The 17,847-nt window shown below is 44.2% G+C and overlaps 1 protein-coding gene across 9 annotated transcripts in view; it reads right to left on the reverse strand.

Annotated features, from left to right (window-relative positions):
- DISC1 (DISC1 scaffold protein) overlaps positions 1 to 17,847 on the reverse strand; it is a 347,047-nt gene that overhangs the window by 204,300 nt on the left and 124,900 nt on the right. For 8 of the 9 annotated variants that reach the window (XR_011524952.1, XR_011524953.1, XM_070568817.1 and 5 more), the window contains exons 7-8: positions 12,578 to 12,632; positions 7,990 to 8,092 (exon numbers count right to left, since the gene is read on the reverse strand). Coding sequence is in view for 7 of the 9 variants with exons in the window: in XM_070568817.1 (XP_070424918.1) it covers positions 7,990 to 8,092; positions 12,578 to 12,632 (158 nt within the window). In the remaining 2 variants the exon portion in view is untranslated. Of the gene's footprint in view, positions 1 to 7,490; positions 7,637 to 7,989; positions 8,093 to 12,577; positions 12,633 to 17,847 lie in introns of those variants that run through there. The other variant, XM_070568859.1, reaches the window with a different exon arrangement.

The following is a 17,847-nucleotide window of genomic DNA, read 5'->3' on the forward strand; positions in this document are numbered from 1 at the left end:
ACCAAATACAGCTCCATAAGGGACTTGGTCAAAACATGGCCACAAATCATCCATAGAGGGAGGGAGCACAAAGGGGTTGGGGGACGGATGCTGTGCTCAGATACAATGTTTCCTCTGGTCTGTCCTCAGGCCTCACTATGCCTTTTGCCTAGGGAGACACTGCACACACGTGGGACTTGCCTGGGTCCACAGACATTTTTGTTTATAACGATCCTCCTAAAATGATCCACTTTTACCTACTCAGATTTGAGTTATACTTTACTGGGGAAAAAGAAACAAAGCCAGTGCTGAAAACCACCAGATTCTACAAATAATAGAGTCCTGCAACTTTTTCCTGGCATGACACCGGATCTTTTGAGGAACTCCAAGCTCAAATCCACATGGTTAGGCAAGACCGCATTCAAAGCCCCCCCCTCAGTACTGTCATCAGGGCCACCTGCTGGGAGCTGGGGCCTTTGTCCAACAGACAAGCGCAGCCAACTGCCCTCCACCTCTCCCTGGAAGCTCCTGCAGCTGGAATTTGCCATTTTCTGTCTATTTTGCTTCTTTCTTCCAGTCACCATAATTTCCTGAGACAGTGAAAGCATTTTCTGTGAGCAAGGCCCGAGACTGGCTTTGCACATCAAACATTTTAGACGTCCACGCATTCCCTAGAGAAGACGAGGGGCAACACAGCACTGGCACCTACCAGATTTTATGTAAAACAGCTTCTAACAGCTTAAGAAAATGTGGTACCTGGGGAGAGACTAAATATATGAACAGACAATGGCAAGATCATGTATAGAATAGAAGCCTGAGCCACAACCTGCCCAGGAAATCAACCCATGTATCAACAATAACCAGCCCAGGAGGCCAGCCGGCTCTAAGGCAGACTTGTAGAAAGCCAGATTGCTGTCTCCAGTGACAATCCAGGAAGCTAAACAAAAACTTCTGTAACTATTGGCCCAAAATGGCCAGGACTTGATCACTGACAGACAGCTTCCCTAATTTATGTCTCTGCTTCCAATTTAGGACCAACCGGAGAAAGCCTAAATGCCCCGCTAACCAATCACAAAGGATGCTCTAGTCAGCCTGCCTTCAACTTCCCCAGGCCAGCAGCCTCCAATCACAGCTGAAGCCTTCTTTTTTTCCACTACAAAGCTTTCCCACTCCTCTGCCTGCCCTGCAGTCTCTGCCAAACACAGTGATGGTGGCTGACTCCCCCGCCACAGCAAGCTCTGAATCAACCCCTCTGCTTCTTCTCATTTGGAGGGTTGTTATTTACACACTGGATAGACATCATCTTTGAAATATGTTTACTGGGCCTATCATCTCCCCCCAGCCAATGATCTAAACCATAGACATTTTCTAGAGAGAAGGAAACATTTTGTGCTTATCTAGAAAACATAGTTTATTTCTAGAATGTTCTTATTCCCCCCAAATCATAAGCTAAGAAAGAAGATTTCAGGCTGCCATTTAGACACATTTATCTGTAACTAATGCATTCTAAGAGTAGACAGGTTTTATTCTCTACAAAGAAAAAGTCAAATTGAATAAAACCATCTTTTAAAAAAAAATTGGCTTGGAGTACCAGAGACATCTTGATATGCTATTTAAGAATAAATGATTATCTGAACTGTTTGTTCCTTGGAAAGAGATAGTAGGAGGCAGGTGGGAGAGAAAATGTACCACAAACTGAGGGGAGACCCAAAGGAAGTACAGAAATAGATTTTGGGGATCAGCAATCAACAAATGAGGATCCATTTTTTTAAAAAACAATTACTCTTATGGACTATTTCCTGAGTGCCAGGCATTAGGCAAAGCCGAAGAAAAATACAGCAGGGTGACTCAACAGATGGACCAGATCAATAATGGTAGATGATTCAAGCAAGGAAAGCTGGAGCCAGAAATGCATGCATGATGTCAATGTCAGAAAAATATCAGAGGCCAGGTACTTGAAAGCTGAGCCTTAATCCTAGGGGAGAGGAAATGGCTAGAGCATGACAGGCCCCATGCCAGATGAATACTGGGATATTAGTCAGGTTACAGAGCACAGACAGAGGTAGAGCCCCGTCACAGGAGCTGGGGCCCCATTCAGGACTGTGTCTCCACAACAGTGCAGACCCAGAGTCCAAGATGGATGGCCAAGGATACACAACATGCAGAAAGATGCTTGTTGCTGAGTCATAGGTGTGGGTTACCACCACATAAATATCTTCTGTTTCTGGGCAGGAAAAGTTCTGGGAACTGGAGAAGGGTTGAGGAGGACACAGCTGTGAGGAGGGCCTGGCATGGAGAGGGTGGGACTGAACTTGAGCTCAAGACAAAAGTGCCCATTGCTAGAGGTCAATGGGTGGGCAAGGCCCAGAACGGTTCAAGAGCAGAGATAGGCCCATACTTCCAATGTTGACATCTTAACCACAGAGCTTGTGTCAGTCACACCCACACACTCTCTAGAGGGCTCCGAGGCCGTCCCCTCACTTTGCCCCCAGAGGGCCAGAGGGTAGAGCTTTCAGTGAGGGCAGCAAAGAGGTTAAGGAGCCCTTGTCTGGGTTGAGTTCCCTTCTGTGGAGCACCTTTTGAGAAATTTGCTCTTGTTTCCTTTTCAGACAGCCAGTTCAACGACGTGGGTCTGGGGCTGCCTCCTGTGCAAAGAAGCCTCTCAACCTTGACCCAGAAACCTTAGAGAGGCCTGAAGGAAAGGGGCCTGAAGTGGGCAGTTAGATCAGACCTGTTCTGGGCCACGAGAAGATGCTCTTCTTGGTTCATCTTACTGGGCAGAATCCAGCCATGACAGTGACCAGACCTCCAGGGCTAAGGTTAATATATGGCCTGGGGAGAGGACCCAGCAGGGCTCCACGCTTTTGAATTCAGCACTGAAAACCAAATGGACAAACAATCCTCACCATCAATGAGGGGCCCAGCGTAGTTCAGCAGGCAGGAGACTGCATCGGCATTTGGGGCTAGAGCCACCTTGCAATGAGGGGTGTAGAAGCCACCACAGCCCTTTTCCTACCGGTACACTAGGCAGGAACCTGCATCAGTGAGTGACAGCGGCTCAAGGAGTCAGCCTCTGGCCAAATCCCCTCCCACTCAGACACACGGCTAACAATTGCTAGGGAAGCACATATTTACTCTATGCAAGGAAACATCATGCTCAGATTTGTGATTCATGTATTACTATACTAATAAATCACATTATTTTAATTCACTACTGCATTTAATTCTTATAACAAACTAATGTCATGGGTGTTACTATTATCCTCATTTTATGGATGAAGAGACAAGACTTTAAAAGGGTGAATAATTTGTCCAAGGTCACCCAGCCAGGTGGTGATTAAGCTGGACTTGAACACAGACCTCTCAGATCCAAAGCCTAAGCTTGTATTTCCTACACTGGATGGCCTCTGTTCTCAAAAAAAGAGATCTGTCTGCCCGGGTCAGCTTCTCCTTCTAAGCCTCTATGCACAGAGCTAAAGGAATGCACTTTCCTTCTCTGGGAAGGACGGTGACAACAGAACCTACCTGGATACAGTGAGAAAGATGAGTGTATAATTTAAACGAAATCATTCTCTGCCAAGAGAAGGGAAAGAAAAGAGATGAAGAAGATGCAGTTAAGTCAAGATTGTATAGGTCGGTGAAGACAAGGGAGAAAGATATATTAATATTATAGAACACTTGAAAGCCGCAGGGGCAGTAGCTAAGAAATGGACTGCCGGTAATTTGGAGAATCCGTTGTACAAGGCAAAATAAAGTCTGAGGTATTGCGGCTTTTGATGTATTACCATTGTCTACCTTCTTATCTCATATGACCTAGACTCAAGAAGAAATGATGGGCTTTCTAGCTATTTTTGTTCATGTACATTGTACCACACTCAGCTGGAGATATTAATACCAATTAATAGCCCCATGGCTCTTCTAAGTATCTACAGAACGTTTTGTATACTAGCCTTCGTTTTTTCCTTTTTTATTGCTAGCATCCTAGTTAAGTCAGTGACTCCCGGTCCCCAGACATTCCCCCCTCTATCTCACCATGTACCAGACTGGGCTTCCTAAAGTCTGGCTTTGGTCATGTCATTACCCTGCTTAGAAAAGGGGTGGGGGGGATGGCTCCCCAATGCTTTGATCCTCAGCCTGCAATTCAGAGCCCCGTGCATCTGGGTCCTAACCAATGTGGACAAGCTTATTCCTACCATGCCATGATACTGACCCTATGCTCTAGTCAATCTAGACTACTCCTCCTCCCCAAAACACAGTCGTGCTTTTCCTCCACATCCAGGCCAACCCAGAACATCACTATCAAAGGGAATGGATCTTGTCCTGTCCAATACTGCACCTTTATTACCGAGAGCCAGGCCTGCACTAAGTAGGTGCTGGACGCCGTTCCCTGTGCCTGAAAAACTCTCTGACCACACCTTCAGTTCACAAAATCCTACTGCCTCCTTAGTTGCTGTGGCACTTTTTAAAACATGGCCCCAAAAGTCTTTGGCATACCTCCCATTGAGAGTTGTCATCTGTGTCCCTTTTCCCTTGAATCGGGCCCCAGGATAGCTTGACTGATAAATCCAACAGAAGTGACACCCTTATGGTCGTGCCCATCAAATTCTTTAATACTGCTCTCTTGGGGTGGAAACTTCTTTCTCTCCCCTTGAGTGTGAGCTGGGCTTAGTCACTAAAGCAAAAGTGACAGTGTGAGACTTTGGAAACTAAGTCCTAACAAGGCACTGTGGCTTCTGCCTTGTTTGCTTTTGCTCTCAGATCACTTGCTTTGGGGGAAGTCAGCTTCCATGTCATGAGTGGCCCTATGGCATGGCCCATGTGGCAAGGAACCAAGGCCTTCTGCCAACAGCCTCGTGGATGAGCTTGGAAAGCAGATATTTCAGCCCCCATCAAGCCTTCAGGTGACACCATTCCCATCCTACTTCTTGACAGGAAGGTCGTGCGAGATCCTGAGCTAGAACCACCCAGCTAAACTGCTTCTGGATTCCTAACACCCAGAAACCGTGTGATGTAATAAATGTTTATTGTTTCAAGCTACTAAGTTTTAAGGTAATTTATCACACATTAACAGAGACACATACCAGTTCCTGAGTCCAGGCCTTAAAAATGAAGATACTTCCATTTCCTGTCTCTTGGAAGACTCACTCTTAAAACCTAGCAGCCATGTTGTAAAGAACCAAGCTGGATATAGTGAGGCTCACATAGACAGGAACCAACAGACAGACCAACCTGCTGGTCATATAAGTGCCCATCTTGGAAGTGGATTCTCCAGCCCCCGCTGAGCCATCTGAGCTATCTCTGCCAAGCGCTACTCAAATTGCAGATTCATGGGCAGAATAAACGATTGGTCATATTTTAAGTCACTAAGTCTTGAGGTGGTTCAGTATGCAGGAATTGATGATAAGAACAGATTTTGGTATCTGAAAGTGGAGTGCTGCTTAGAACAAACCCCTAAAATCTGAGGCATTGACATTGGGACCAGGTGGCAGGCAGAAGCCTAACAGGCTTCAGTGAAGGCTGAAAAAGAAACAAGAAAAATATTGGAAGCTGGAGGAAAGGGGACCCTTGTAACGTAGTGACAGAAAGGCTGGTAACATTAACAAGCTGAAGTAAGGTAGAACAGAAATCCTCATGAAGTTAACCACATAGCCAAGGAGATTCCAGGCAGAATACAGAAGGGCCTACTGGCTTCTTGTCACAGCCCATAAAATGCAAGAAAAGAGAGATGAGTTAAAGAATACACTAATAAATATAAAGAAGCTAGGACTTGCTGAGTTTGAAAATAAAACTTTTTTTTTTTTTGAGGAAGATTAGCCCTGAGCTAACTCTGCCAATCTCCTCTTTTTTCCGAGGAAGACGGGCCCTGAGCTAACATCCGTGCCCATATTCCTCTCCTTTATACGTGGGATGCCTACCACAGCATGGCTTTTGCCAAGTGGTGCCATGTCCGCACCCAGGATCTGAACCAGCGAACCCTGGGCCGCCGAGAAGCAGAACCACTTAACCAATGCGAACTTAACCACTGTGCCACCGGGCCAGCCCTAAAACTGTTTCTTATTCCCAGCCTCTGCAGATAGCAAATGCCTCTCAAATTAAGGAAGGGCCCCAGTGCATAGATCAAATCTAGAATGGGAGATCTAAGACAGTGAATCATAGAAAGTTTCAGACTGACGAAAGGCCCTCTAAGAATCTTAAGATCCTCTCCATTCAACAGGGCTTCTAAGACTCTCAAGGGCATTGTCCCTCAGCATTCTCACAGGGAGCACAAAATAGAGAAAGGCTTCTCTTGGAGAGTTTGTCCTGTGGCTTCTGTCTAATAGAGTGAGGGTTTGCCACTCCGAAGGTACTCCAATAGGCCCGTCAGGATCCCAGTGGAAGAAACTTTTCACTCCTTGGGCCCTCCCTCCCGTGAGTATAGCTCAAAAGGAAACAGAAATCGCATCATGTGCAGAAGTTGCAGAAGAATGATGACCCCCCCCGCTGCCAAGAGCACAACCCACGGGGTTAGCCCAGTGACTAAAAGGCCGGGTCACCAAGGGCCTAAAGAGGAATCAGGAAACAGGAGGTCAAGGCGTGAGTTCCCATCCCAGTTAATTCAGGTCATCCCTCCTCTGATCAGGCCTCACCGATTCTCTCAGCAGATCAAAGAACTAAACAGAAAACCCAGGCCCTGTATGCAATATACCATCTTAAGAATTTTCCCCAGGATTCTAAAAAGAGATTATTCACATCTGAGACAGGGACCTCTCTGCTGCCTGAATGATGCATCTCCTCCTTTGGGCTTAATAGAGACACATCCACCTGTATTCCTAGGAAAGATATATTGATTAGGAAAGGCAAAAACCCTAACTCAGAAGCAAGATGATGTTCATCTTCTTTTTTCTCTGAGCAAATGGGGCCATAATTCCAAGTAAATGGCATGTGAAGCTGTTAAGAGCCAAGCCCCACATTCACATGTCGACGTTCTACTGGTTGTAAATAACACGTGTGACTGCACCAGGGACCAAATTGCTCCGTAGCTGCCAACATTAGTTGTTTAATGATCTGAAGAGCAGAAGCTGCCAATTATTGTATTCCCTCTTAAAATGCCATTTAAAACCCATACATGTAATTATTATACCTTTTCGTTAAATTTTTATGATTCTTCTGAAGCTGATGAGCTGTGGGCTCATTCAACCTATAAAACTCAGAGAATCCTGGAGGATGTCATGCAACTGAGCTAAAATCCATGTATCACACCTGGACTCTAGACCCCGACCTGCCACCACTCAGCTGAGTGAGTAAACCCAACCAAAGGACATACCCCAGGGCCTCAATCTCCCCATCTGTTCGTTGGGATCCCAGCATCTCTCCCACCTTCCTAATACAGCTGCTGTGAAAATAAAATAAAGTAAAAAGTGCTGAGGCATGTTTAAAAGCACTGTTCAAAAGAAGAGTAAGATACTATTCTCAGAGACTCGTGTTTGCAACCTAGTGATTAATGGAAAAACATACCCCTTAATAACTACCAGATTAACTTCCATGATCCATGGAAGATCCTCCAAACATCTATCACCAATGACTAGACTGTTAACATGAGCGCATCTCCTTGTCCCATGTTATTACTCCTTCCCCCTACAGGAAGGGTTGGTCACATCCAATAATCCTTCTTGAGCATCTGCAGATACATAACGTTATGTAAACATCAGCTAGACTTATATGGCATACAGAGTACATCTAAACTCTTAAAGAAACAGAAACTGGAAGTCTAAAATAGGGTACCTACACAAATAGCGTATTTTATAATGTGCGTGCACGTGTATTTTTCAAAGTCTCATCCATCCTTGAATGAGGAGATCGCGTTGCCCATTTATTCCACGGGTTTTAGTGAGACTCCCCAGGAAAGCTCTGAGGTGTCTGAGTACGACATAAGGAACAGGTAGACTGTTCATCAAGGACAGAATAGGGATGTGGTGCTGGTTGTCATGGGTCCACTCCACCCGCTTCAGTGTCTCCTGTATTTCCAGTTACCTGATACGGCAAGCATTTTGGCCTCCAGCAGCACTGGGAGTTGGGTTTCAATATCGTTAAGTTTCTTCCTCAGAGTACTGCAGAGTCTCTCACTCAGACAGATCTAGAGGGAGAGAAACAGCCACCCATCATCGTTTATTCATCAGAAGGCACAGAGCAGCCAGGTCAGAGATTTCTGGGTTTATAAGTAATTAAGAGGGGTGATAAAGAGAAAGTGGAGGGGAGTTCTTAAAAAGCCAACAAAGCAAAAGAAAAAGGAAAAAAGGAAGGAAGGAAAGATCAATAAAGCAGCACTGGCATATTCCAAACACAGGTCCTACACCTTCCCCCACACCCAAACACAAAACAGACGTGAGCTAACACAACAGGGCGCAACCACAAACTAAAACCACCTCACTACTGTGGCTGCCCCTGCCCCAGAGGCACTGACTCCGTCCTTCTGAAACACTCTTGCCCCACTGGCTTAGCCCACTCACTCCTTCAGGGCTCTGCTCAAATGTCACCTGGGCAGAAAGGCCTGCTGATGACCTGGTACAGCAGCAGCCCCCTCTGCCCGCCCTCCCCTTCCGCCTTTCCCCGCTCGATGTTCTTCCATGGCATCCTCTCCAGCTGACACACTATTTATTTTAATTCCTTTGTTTCTCTGTTGTCTCTCTCTGCTAGGATACAAGATCAATGTGAGCAGGGACTTGGCCCCGTGTTCGCACATGGTAGGCAGTAAATAAGGTGCACAGACGTTGAGACCAAGGGCAGAGCGGCACGCGAGATTGAATTACTCAGAGATGCTGTCTAATGAAACTTTGAGGGTAGATGCTTGCTGGCAAGTCAGATTTGATCGATTCAGTGAGTGGATCTCAGTGAGGTTTGCAGGTTTTACCATTTCTTTTTCCAGGACACTCCAAACACTTCCTATATTTTTCTTTGCTTTTTCAAAAATAGCAAAAATCTTAAATTTCCGTTTCTTTTTTATCAAATGTCTTCGGATAGCTTTCATTTTGTTTGAAGCTAAAACATCGCAAATTTTTTCTTTTGTTGAAAGCTAAAACCACATATTCAATTGATATCTCTACTCAGATTAATGAGCTACCTAGAAAAACTTCCAGTTCAACAAAAGCATACAGCACAGTTGACTGGGTGATCCACAAAGGATGTTATCTGGAAGCATTCCTCTTTTCTTGCTAAAAATCTAAGATTCCAGTTGGATTCACAGAGCCCAGAGAAAATATAAAATTTAATTTCCCCAGAAGATTCTAGATCTTACTAGCTACCATCAGTTTGAGATTGAAATTGAGATTGTTTTTAGAATCAAAGACATCACCCATCCTGCCTAAAATGCTACGCCATATCTCCCATGGCCTTAAACATGGTTTTTTTCCCCATTAAGTGACTGTAATTTCCTAAATCTCTTTATAAAACCCACTGCCTCTCTCTCTTTTTTTTTTTTTTTTTGAGGAAGATTAGCCCTGAGCTAACTACTGCCAGTCCTCCTCTTTTTGCTGAGGAAGCCTGGCCCTGAGCTAACGTCCGTGCCCATCTTCCTCTACTTTATAGCAGTGGGACGCCTACCACAGCATGGCTTGCCAAGTGGTGCCATGTCCACACCCGGGATCCGAACTGATGATCCTGGGCAGCCGAGAAGCAGAATGTGCGAACTTAACTGTTGTGCCATTGGGCCGGTCCCACCATAAAACTCACTCTCGATGAAGGTAACAGGGTGGTAGCCTCCAAACCAAAGCTTGTACCAGCATTACTGAACAGCTACATGTCCAAAGAGATTAATTTCGAGACCCTTTCGATAGTCCTGAGATTTGTCAGGAAGTCACAACTGGGAGTTAGAAGGAAGACACTCTGAACACCTTCCCCCCAGCACTGTCTCAAGTTGGCTCGATGCCTGATGACTGGCACATCCCCTCCCATTCGTCTAAGAATGTCACGGGAAGTCTGAAAACATTTCTGTTAACTCCCTAACACCAGCCATAATTCTTATGTCTCAACCAATGAATGTCCTGCGTTTCTCATTTTAGTTAACAGTATCTCTTAATCATAACTGGGTCAGTTTCTCCTTTGTTGAGCAAATCTATCCTTCAAGCTGTCACTATTAATATGAAACAACCTCTCTAAATCTTATTAAATGGCAATGCACATTCTTTCAGGCGCTGCTGGATGTAATCTAATATCTACCAATCTCCAGATATCTCATTTATTTCCAACTATTTCTTCCATTTCATTTATCCCTCAATTACCTTTGGTTTGGGTAACCCCATAAGAGTTGAAGAAATATAATGAGTGGAAGGACGGTTCCACCTCCCTTTGAGGGAGGAATGGAAAGAATATCAAATCTATATATCTAATACTATAAAGAAAGAAAACTGCCAAGCTGCAATCTCTACTTCAAGGTCACCAGCCAATCAAGTTCAAAGCAGAAGTTTGTTTTGTGTGACTAGGCAGTTTTTCTTTAATTCTCTGTAGACTAATATGTGACCCCCATACACACACACATTCATGGATGTGCGCACACACACACACACACCCCTATACACACACATACACGCCCCAGGAAATCTGCATTTCCTTTTATTTTCAAATAAAATTGGACCCTGAGGAACTCATTATCAAATGGAGCTTTTACATTTACATTTTAAAATCCTAAATATGAATTCCTTAATTTTATGGAAAAGCAAGGGAATTATAAGTTCTTTATAAATGCATTAGAGAAGGTATGCAAACAAAGCTAACCACTTTTGGCATTTGGGCAAAGCCAGTAGCTTTAACAGTAGCTGAGAGCATCAGCAAGTGGCAGCATCGTGTGCCTATGGGCATATGTGTGTGAACACAATATTAAATGTCATAAAAACACACACACATATATAAACACCATCTGTATTATGTAACATGCACACCTGCATTCTCACGGCTGGAATACAGACTCATTCATATGACACACACACTATTTCTGATACTCAATACACCCAAACCCAAGTCCTTCCACCTTTTAATTCTACACAGAAATTAGGCCACGCTGATACATGGCACATATTTACAGAAGAAAACACAGGAGAAGGAATACATCTATCACCTTCCCCATCCAGGAAGCTGCGGCCTCCCCTCACCTCCCTGGGCATCGCCTGGAGGTCACAGTGGCAGAGATCGATAGGGCCATGAATACTAGCGGGCGACATTGCTGTGACTTGTCAGGCAGAAATCAGGTCTGCTCTCTAACACTCCCTCTCCTGATTCATACAACAAAATTGGTAAACCAAATCTGTCTCTGTTGCCCCTACAGGTGTGCAGGGGAAAAGGTCTTGGCCCCGCCCAGCATGGGAGCCTAAGACAAAAGTCCTTTACCAGAATTGCCTGGGGACTCTGGTCCTCGCGCTGCCCGGAATAAAGCAGAGCCTTGAGTCTCATCCTGCTCTTCTTCTTTGGGTGAACGTTCGTGGAAAGTTCTCCAGGAAGGCAGAGCAGGGTTCAAACATGCCCGGGGCCCTGGCCCCAATGCTGTCTAATGGATAAGACTTACCCCTAACAGGAAGCTCTCCTTTTATGCGGGGCATAACGGCCCGTCAAACTGCTGCTGTGTGATTTTTAGCAAAATCTTTTAATGCTGTTCTCAGAAATGAATTAGACACAGAAACTGGGAAAAGGGTCAGACTAACTGGACATTTTTGCCAACAACACATCGGCAGTCTAAGCTTAGCTGTGGTGATCCGCAAGACCATAGGAGCTCTTCCTGATCTCTTTCCCTGGGCACTGAGAACAAGAAAACCTTCCTTCCAGGCCAGGAGACTCTTGTCTGCGTTGCTTTCTGCTCCAAAACCTCTTCTTTTTACATTTGGATCATCTTATAAGCACCCCTGATCCCCAGACCTAACACAACTAATTAATCATTCATACCTAGTTCTCTGCCACACATTTAGCAATAATTCAAGGAGTAATGGCTCCTACCACACAGTTTCCAGTAACTCAGTCGGGTAGCACTATCTCTGTAGGGAAGGGCTCTGTTTCGGAAACTGTGGTTATCCTAACTAACCGTGACACTGACTATTTAATTGAATGGACTGTGTGCTCCCAGAGAATATGAAAGAGTGCTCTATCTCTACACAGACTCAGCTTCTGATATGAAGTACAAATGGCAGATAAGATAGGCAGATAAAATCATTCAGAAGTCAACTTAAAAACTTTAAAACACAAAGGACAACATACCATTTCCGTATGTTTGTGGGGAACCTGAGCCCTGCCTTTCCAGGAGGAAAAGTAATTAATTTGTCAGATTATCCCCATCCAGAAAGGCTTTTGAAGCAAAGACATTTGGTTGTGCACAGCACAGTCGTTTCCATTCCCCAACATCAACAGCTTGTTCTGAAGCAAAGGCCAAACTAGTTAATTCCCATGGGGACCACAGGTTGGGACCTCTACCATGGGAACAGCCGTCGCCCCTGGCTCTTTGGCTCATCGTTTGGCCTGTAGAATGGCTTTGCCAAGTCCACATTTCTTCCAAAGCCCAGGTGTCCTGTGAGTTAGACACGAAACTAAGTCAAGAGAAAACTTCAGAGATTTCTTTAGAAAATTGGCATAAAAAGGTACTTACCTTGGCAGTGATTTCTTTAAGTGACAAGCTGAGGGATTTTATCCTTTCCTGGAGGCTAGAAGAATTAGAAAGAGGACATTGGTCTTCTTGGCATCATAGTTCAATACCACCACATAGGGAACACTATGAAACATGGACCTTCCGTCAGCCCAATGGCTGAAGAAGCACATTAGGAAAGATGATGCCAAATTGGTTCCATTTGACAGTGGAATTAATACACTACTGGGAATCAGATTTCCCCTCCTTAATTGTGCTCTACTGAAGTAGTATTAAAATCTGTTATCATTTCCACACATACACTGATAGGGTGACGGCACAACCCAGATGTGCTCCTGGCATCAAAGGATTAGAATTTACATTCCTGCAACTACCTTTCAAGACGGATGGTCTACATAGGGTAGTGTTTCACAAGCAGGTAATCAAATATTACCTATTTGGGCACACTGTGCAATTCAAGCAATATGCATGTACTGAGCCACTTCTGTGTTTGGCAGTGAGGTGGAGCACATAGGAGATACATATATTTAAAGTACATCTAAAATAGAATTCCCTTACTCTTTAGGCTCTCCCCAGCTTCTTTTTCCTCCTTAGCATTATTCACCTTGGCATATTCATTTATTCGTGTATTTTCTCCCTCCCCCCATTGGAATATAAGTTCCACAATTGCAGCAACTATCTGTTGTGTTCACTCCTGTATTTGCAGTGCTTAAAACAATTCCTGGAGCTCAGGCACTCAGTCAATATCTGCAGAGTGAATGAGTGAACGAAACTAAGACTCAGACCTTATTCTCAACATTGTTATCTAATGGAGAAGAAGTTCATGCAGACAGTCAACTATAATATAAAGCAAGACGAAAAAATTACTATAAGGGGAATAGAAACCCAATACCAGGATGAAATTGCTGCATAAAAACTGTCACTGGTAGAATATTGTCTCCACGCCAGCAATGGAGCAATAACTTGCACAGCAATTTAGAAATCAGGGGATTGGTGGGAAAGCTTAACTGAAAGAAGTGGAAAATGAGCTGAGCCTCAAAGCAAGAAGAAAGAAGAAAGCAATTTCACCGAGAAGATGAACCCAACTGGGCCAAAAGGTTCACATGGTGAATTGTGAGAGATAAAGTTAAAAAGGGGAATTATTATTTTTAATAGAAAGGGAGGGGGGAGGAAAGGAGTGGGAGGTCTACCTGCATTTGTAATGTTTGCTTGCTTATTTATTTAAAAAATAGATGGCGAAAATGCTAACATTTGTTTAATTTCAGTGGTAGGAAAATGAGTGTCTGTTACAGTTTTCAATTTGTTTGGAATATTTACAATTAAAATAATTTTTAAAGGACTATCAAGGACAAGCTATAGTCAGTATTGAATGCCAGGCTAAGGAGTTCTGAGCTTTATCCCAGAGGCAATGGGAAATCATTCCATTTTTGAGGGGAACAATATGAAAGAAATGGATTTTTTTCTGGGAAATTAACTGGGCAGCACTATGAGAGATGACCTGGAGGAGGAAACACTGAATGTGACAAACCAGGCAGGCACCTTCAGCAAAAACCCAGCTGTGAGGTCCAAGGGCCTGCACAGAGGGATAGAAGTCGGAAAGGAGAAGAAAGGGGGGTCCTTTGATGATGATGCTGAACAGCAGCAAGAGCATCTAGAGCTTCTCGTGTATTCATTCATTCACAAACTCATTAATTCTTCCAGTATCTACTGGGCACCTAGTAAGGGAGGAAATTGGAGCTTAGAGGTATGGTTTCCTGCCCTCAACAGCTCACTGCTGCTAGACAGGAGCCCAAAATGCAAAAAGACAAAGTTACAAGTACTAGACTTGTAGTGACTTGGTAAAATGGTGAGCTACAGAGGGGCACTGTCAGATTTCTGGAATATGTAGGGGAGGGGGGTCAGGAAAAGCTTCCATAGCAGGGGTTGCAAAGTCTCAGAGCAAGCTCATCAATTTGCTGATTGTTGTTGCTCTTCAACCATAAGAACTGGTTCTGAATGTTATCACCTCCACCAATGTGTGACTTCTAAGTACAGTAAACTCATTTCAATTAAAAATCCCCCAGAACTGGTGCAGGTACATTCTAAAAAAAGCCATTCCCACTCTAGACCTACATTCAACAGAGGAGAGTGTCCTAGCTGAGCTGAGGTCCGCCCAGAGGGAGGAGATGAGAGGCGACGAATGGTAGGGCATGTGGCAGCAGACTTTTCTGAATTCAGGAGTCACAATATGGCAAAAATCAGTGTGCTGGATGGGAACAGTGTGGAACAGCATGTGGAATCCTGCCTGGAGAATTCTACACACTGGCTGGACGGAGACTGGATCTTTTGAAGGGAGGTAAGTCTGAGTGGCGTATAACACAGAGAACGAGGAGCAGACTTGAGATGTTGGGGAGAGAAGGGCAGAGGGTGTCAAAGATGGGTCTGTATCCATTTTGCCTCTGATCCTAGTAGCAGCACCAGCTATGTGTGCTAATGTCTGCTCTCCAAATTTAAAACCTTCCTTAAACAGAAATGCACTTTCCCTTGCCAGGCTCATGGGAGTCCATTCAACCAATAACTTTCCAATAAAGGGTTCACCACAAAATTGTTCCTATAAGACCATTTAACAGTATCTTATACATAGGTGTTCCCAGCCACACACAAAGGCTAGTCCATGCAGTAACAATGAAGATAGGTAGTGGGTACGCTTACTGACACTGAAAATTTAGCTGACCAAAATGGCAGTGCCTTTAGCTAATGCCCAATAGGTCAAGCGCCATCCTTCCAGGGGTTGACACAATTCACTGGTCTTGGCTCAGCTCTGGCCCTAGCCCAGAAAGAAAATTCATCTCCTCTCAAACATTCATGTTAGAGCAGACAGGCAGTGATGCAGATAATTGAATGCATTGCTTTATATTTGATTTGATTTCTATTTAATTTATTTAATTTATGCTATATTACTTTTTGCAGTAGATTTACCTTTCTAATTATGTTTTGCTCAGGCTAATATTAACATTACTTGCATCCCTGGGGTATACACAGAATGAAAGCAACAGGGGGCAGGAGAATATGAATAATCTACATACCGTGCCAGTGGTTTTCACGCTATTTTTAGTAGTAGAACTCTTGCAAAGAAAATTTTATCCAGAACTATAATATATAACATAGATAACAGAGGATCTGTTCTGATTGAGGTGGGGTGTCTGGCCTGAGGTGCAACTGATGTCACATTGACCCTCACACACTTAATGCCACCACCATCACCCTGTGGTCCCCAAACCACGACTCCAGGAGCCAGAAAATACATTGAAAAGCACCAAATTAGATGAGTTAACTGTTTCTAAACAAGAGTTACATGTACTCAAGTGATTAAAGGTAATCCTCATGTTTCTTTGAAGCTTGCATATTGTTAGTGACAAAGAAGAACTATCCTCTCAGATCAAATTATGCTGTACCCTGGAAACACATAAGTGGTCTCTACAATTAGCAGATAATGTTTCGACAAACACACCAGACCTAATTTACTCAAATGAGTAACCTCGTTCAAAGCAGCCACCCTACAAATAGTAATATCAAACATTTATTGAGCATTTACTGTGTCCCAGACACTCTTCTGTGTTCCTTACGTAGATTAGCCTTTGAAATTCTCATAACTCTAAGTCAGTACTATAATGTATACATTTTCAGACAAGAAAACTCAGTCAAAGAGAGATTTAAGTAACTTTCCTAGGCTTAACCAGCTGGTAAATGGGTAAATGATAACCAGGCAGTCTAGCTGTCTGTTCTTCTAACCAGTAAACTATACTACCTCTCCTAGAAGCTGTGTACTTCTTCGAAATATGCTGTCACTGTCCAGACGGATTTTTAGAACTCTGTTTTAGAATTATGTTAAATTTACAGTACAGTCAATGTCATTATTTGGAAACGCATATTATTCTTTACTCACAAACTGGTGTTTAAATCACATGACCAGAATTCACCCTCAACAAATGAAGCCTTAGAAAAGTTGAGACTGCTGACAAAAACGCACTACAGAGAAAGCCCAGCAGTGGCATATGGGCCTGGGGCCCCAATGGCGACAGGAAATCGAGTGCAACGGGGTCATTCCAGATTGATTGTGCCCCGCTCCCCAACCAATTCATTGTGCTGGTGTCCTCAGAATGGGACCTAATTTGGAGGAGATAGTATCTTTGCAGAGACAGTCAAGTTAAAGTGAGGTCATTAAAGTGGGCCCTCATCCAATATGACACGTGTCCTTATGGAATAGGGAACTTTGGAGACACAGACAGGCACACACAGAAGGAAGTCAATGTGAAGAGACACAGGGAGAAAAGGCCATCTACAAGCCAAGGAGAGAGGCCTGGAACAGCTCCTTCCCTCTAGTCCTTAGAAGAAACCAACCCTGCTGACGCCCTGATCTTGGACTGCCAGCCTCCAGAACTGTGACACAATAGATTCCTGTTGTTGAAATCGCCCAGTCTGTGGTCCTCGTAATGACAGCCTCAGTGGGATTTTCCATTTTTAATAGTATGATTAATCCTATGTGTTATTAAGATCCTACATACTGGCGCTCCAGGGTCCAAGAAGAAAAAAATCGCTACTGTATCTGGCAGCAGCCAGACAACAGGAGACACAACAGCTCTTTTCTTTGCTTCAGACTAACAGACGGTTTCACTTTCAACTCGCCCAAGTGGGAGACTGGGAGCTGCCACAACAATAGACATGTGCAGAATGTAAACACTCTTGTTGGTAGTGTAGGAGCTAAGGATTCTGAGGGGTGGCTATGGAAGATTTGATGCGAGACTGTCTTTGATTTTTTAAAAAATGATGTGGGATCCTCAGGTTGGTATAGGAGCTCACAAACGCCTTAGCTCCATGTCAGAAATGAAAAAGGGCCCCCTTAAATGCCCCTGCAACATCACAGGAAGAATGCTACCACTGATGTCAAAAATCTCAGTAATGAGAAATTCAGTTTGGGGGAGGGGGAGATTGCTTTTCAGCAATAATTAGATGGGAAAATGGAGCTGAAGTCAATCCCAGAAACTAATCTAAATAGTACAAGCCAAGACTTGGTCAAGGGCCAGAATGAGACACTTATGCAGGAGAATATCAGCCAGGCAATTTGGGTTCAACGACTTGGGGTGAGAAACAAGTCTAAGGAGGAACCACCTGTGCTGCCACCACTCTGGCCCAAGCCACCCCACCCTCCTCTGAAATGCTGAGTGGCCTCTGAACTGGTCCCCTGCTTTTGGCCCCACCCCTCTCCAGTCTCTTCTCAAGACTGTAGCCAGAGG

Source organism: Equus przewalskii, chromosome 1, assembly GCF_037783145.1.
Source record: "Equus przewalskii isolate Varuska chromosome 1, EquPr2, whole genome shotgun sequence".
NCBI classification, from domain to species: Eukaryota; Metazoa; Chordata; class Mammalia; order Perissodactyla; family Equidae; genus Equus; species Equus przewalskii.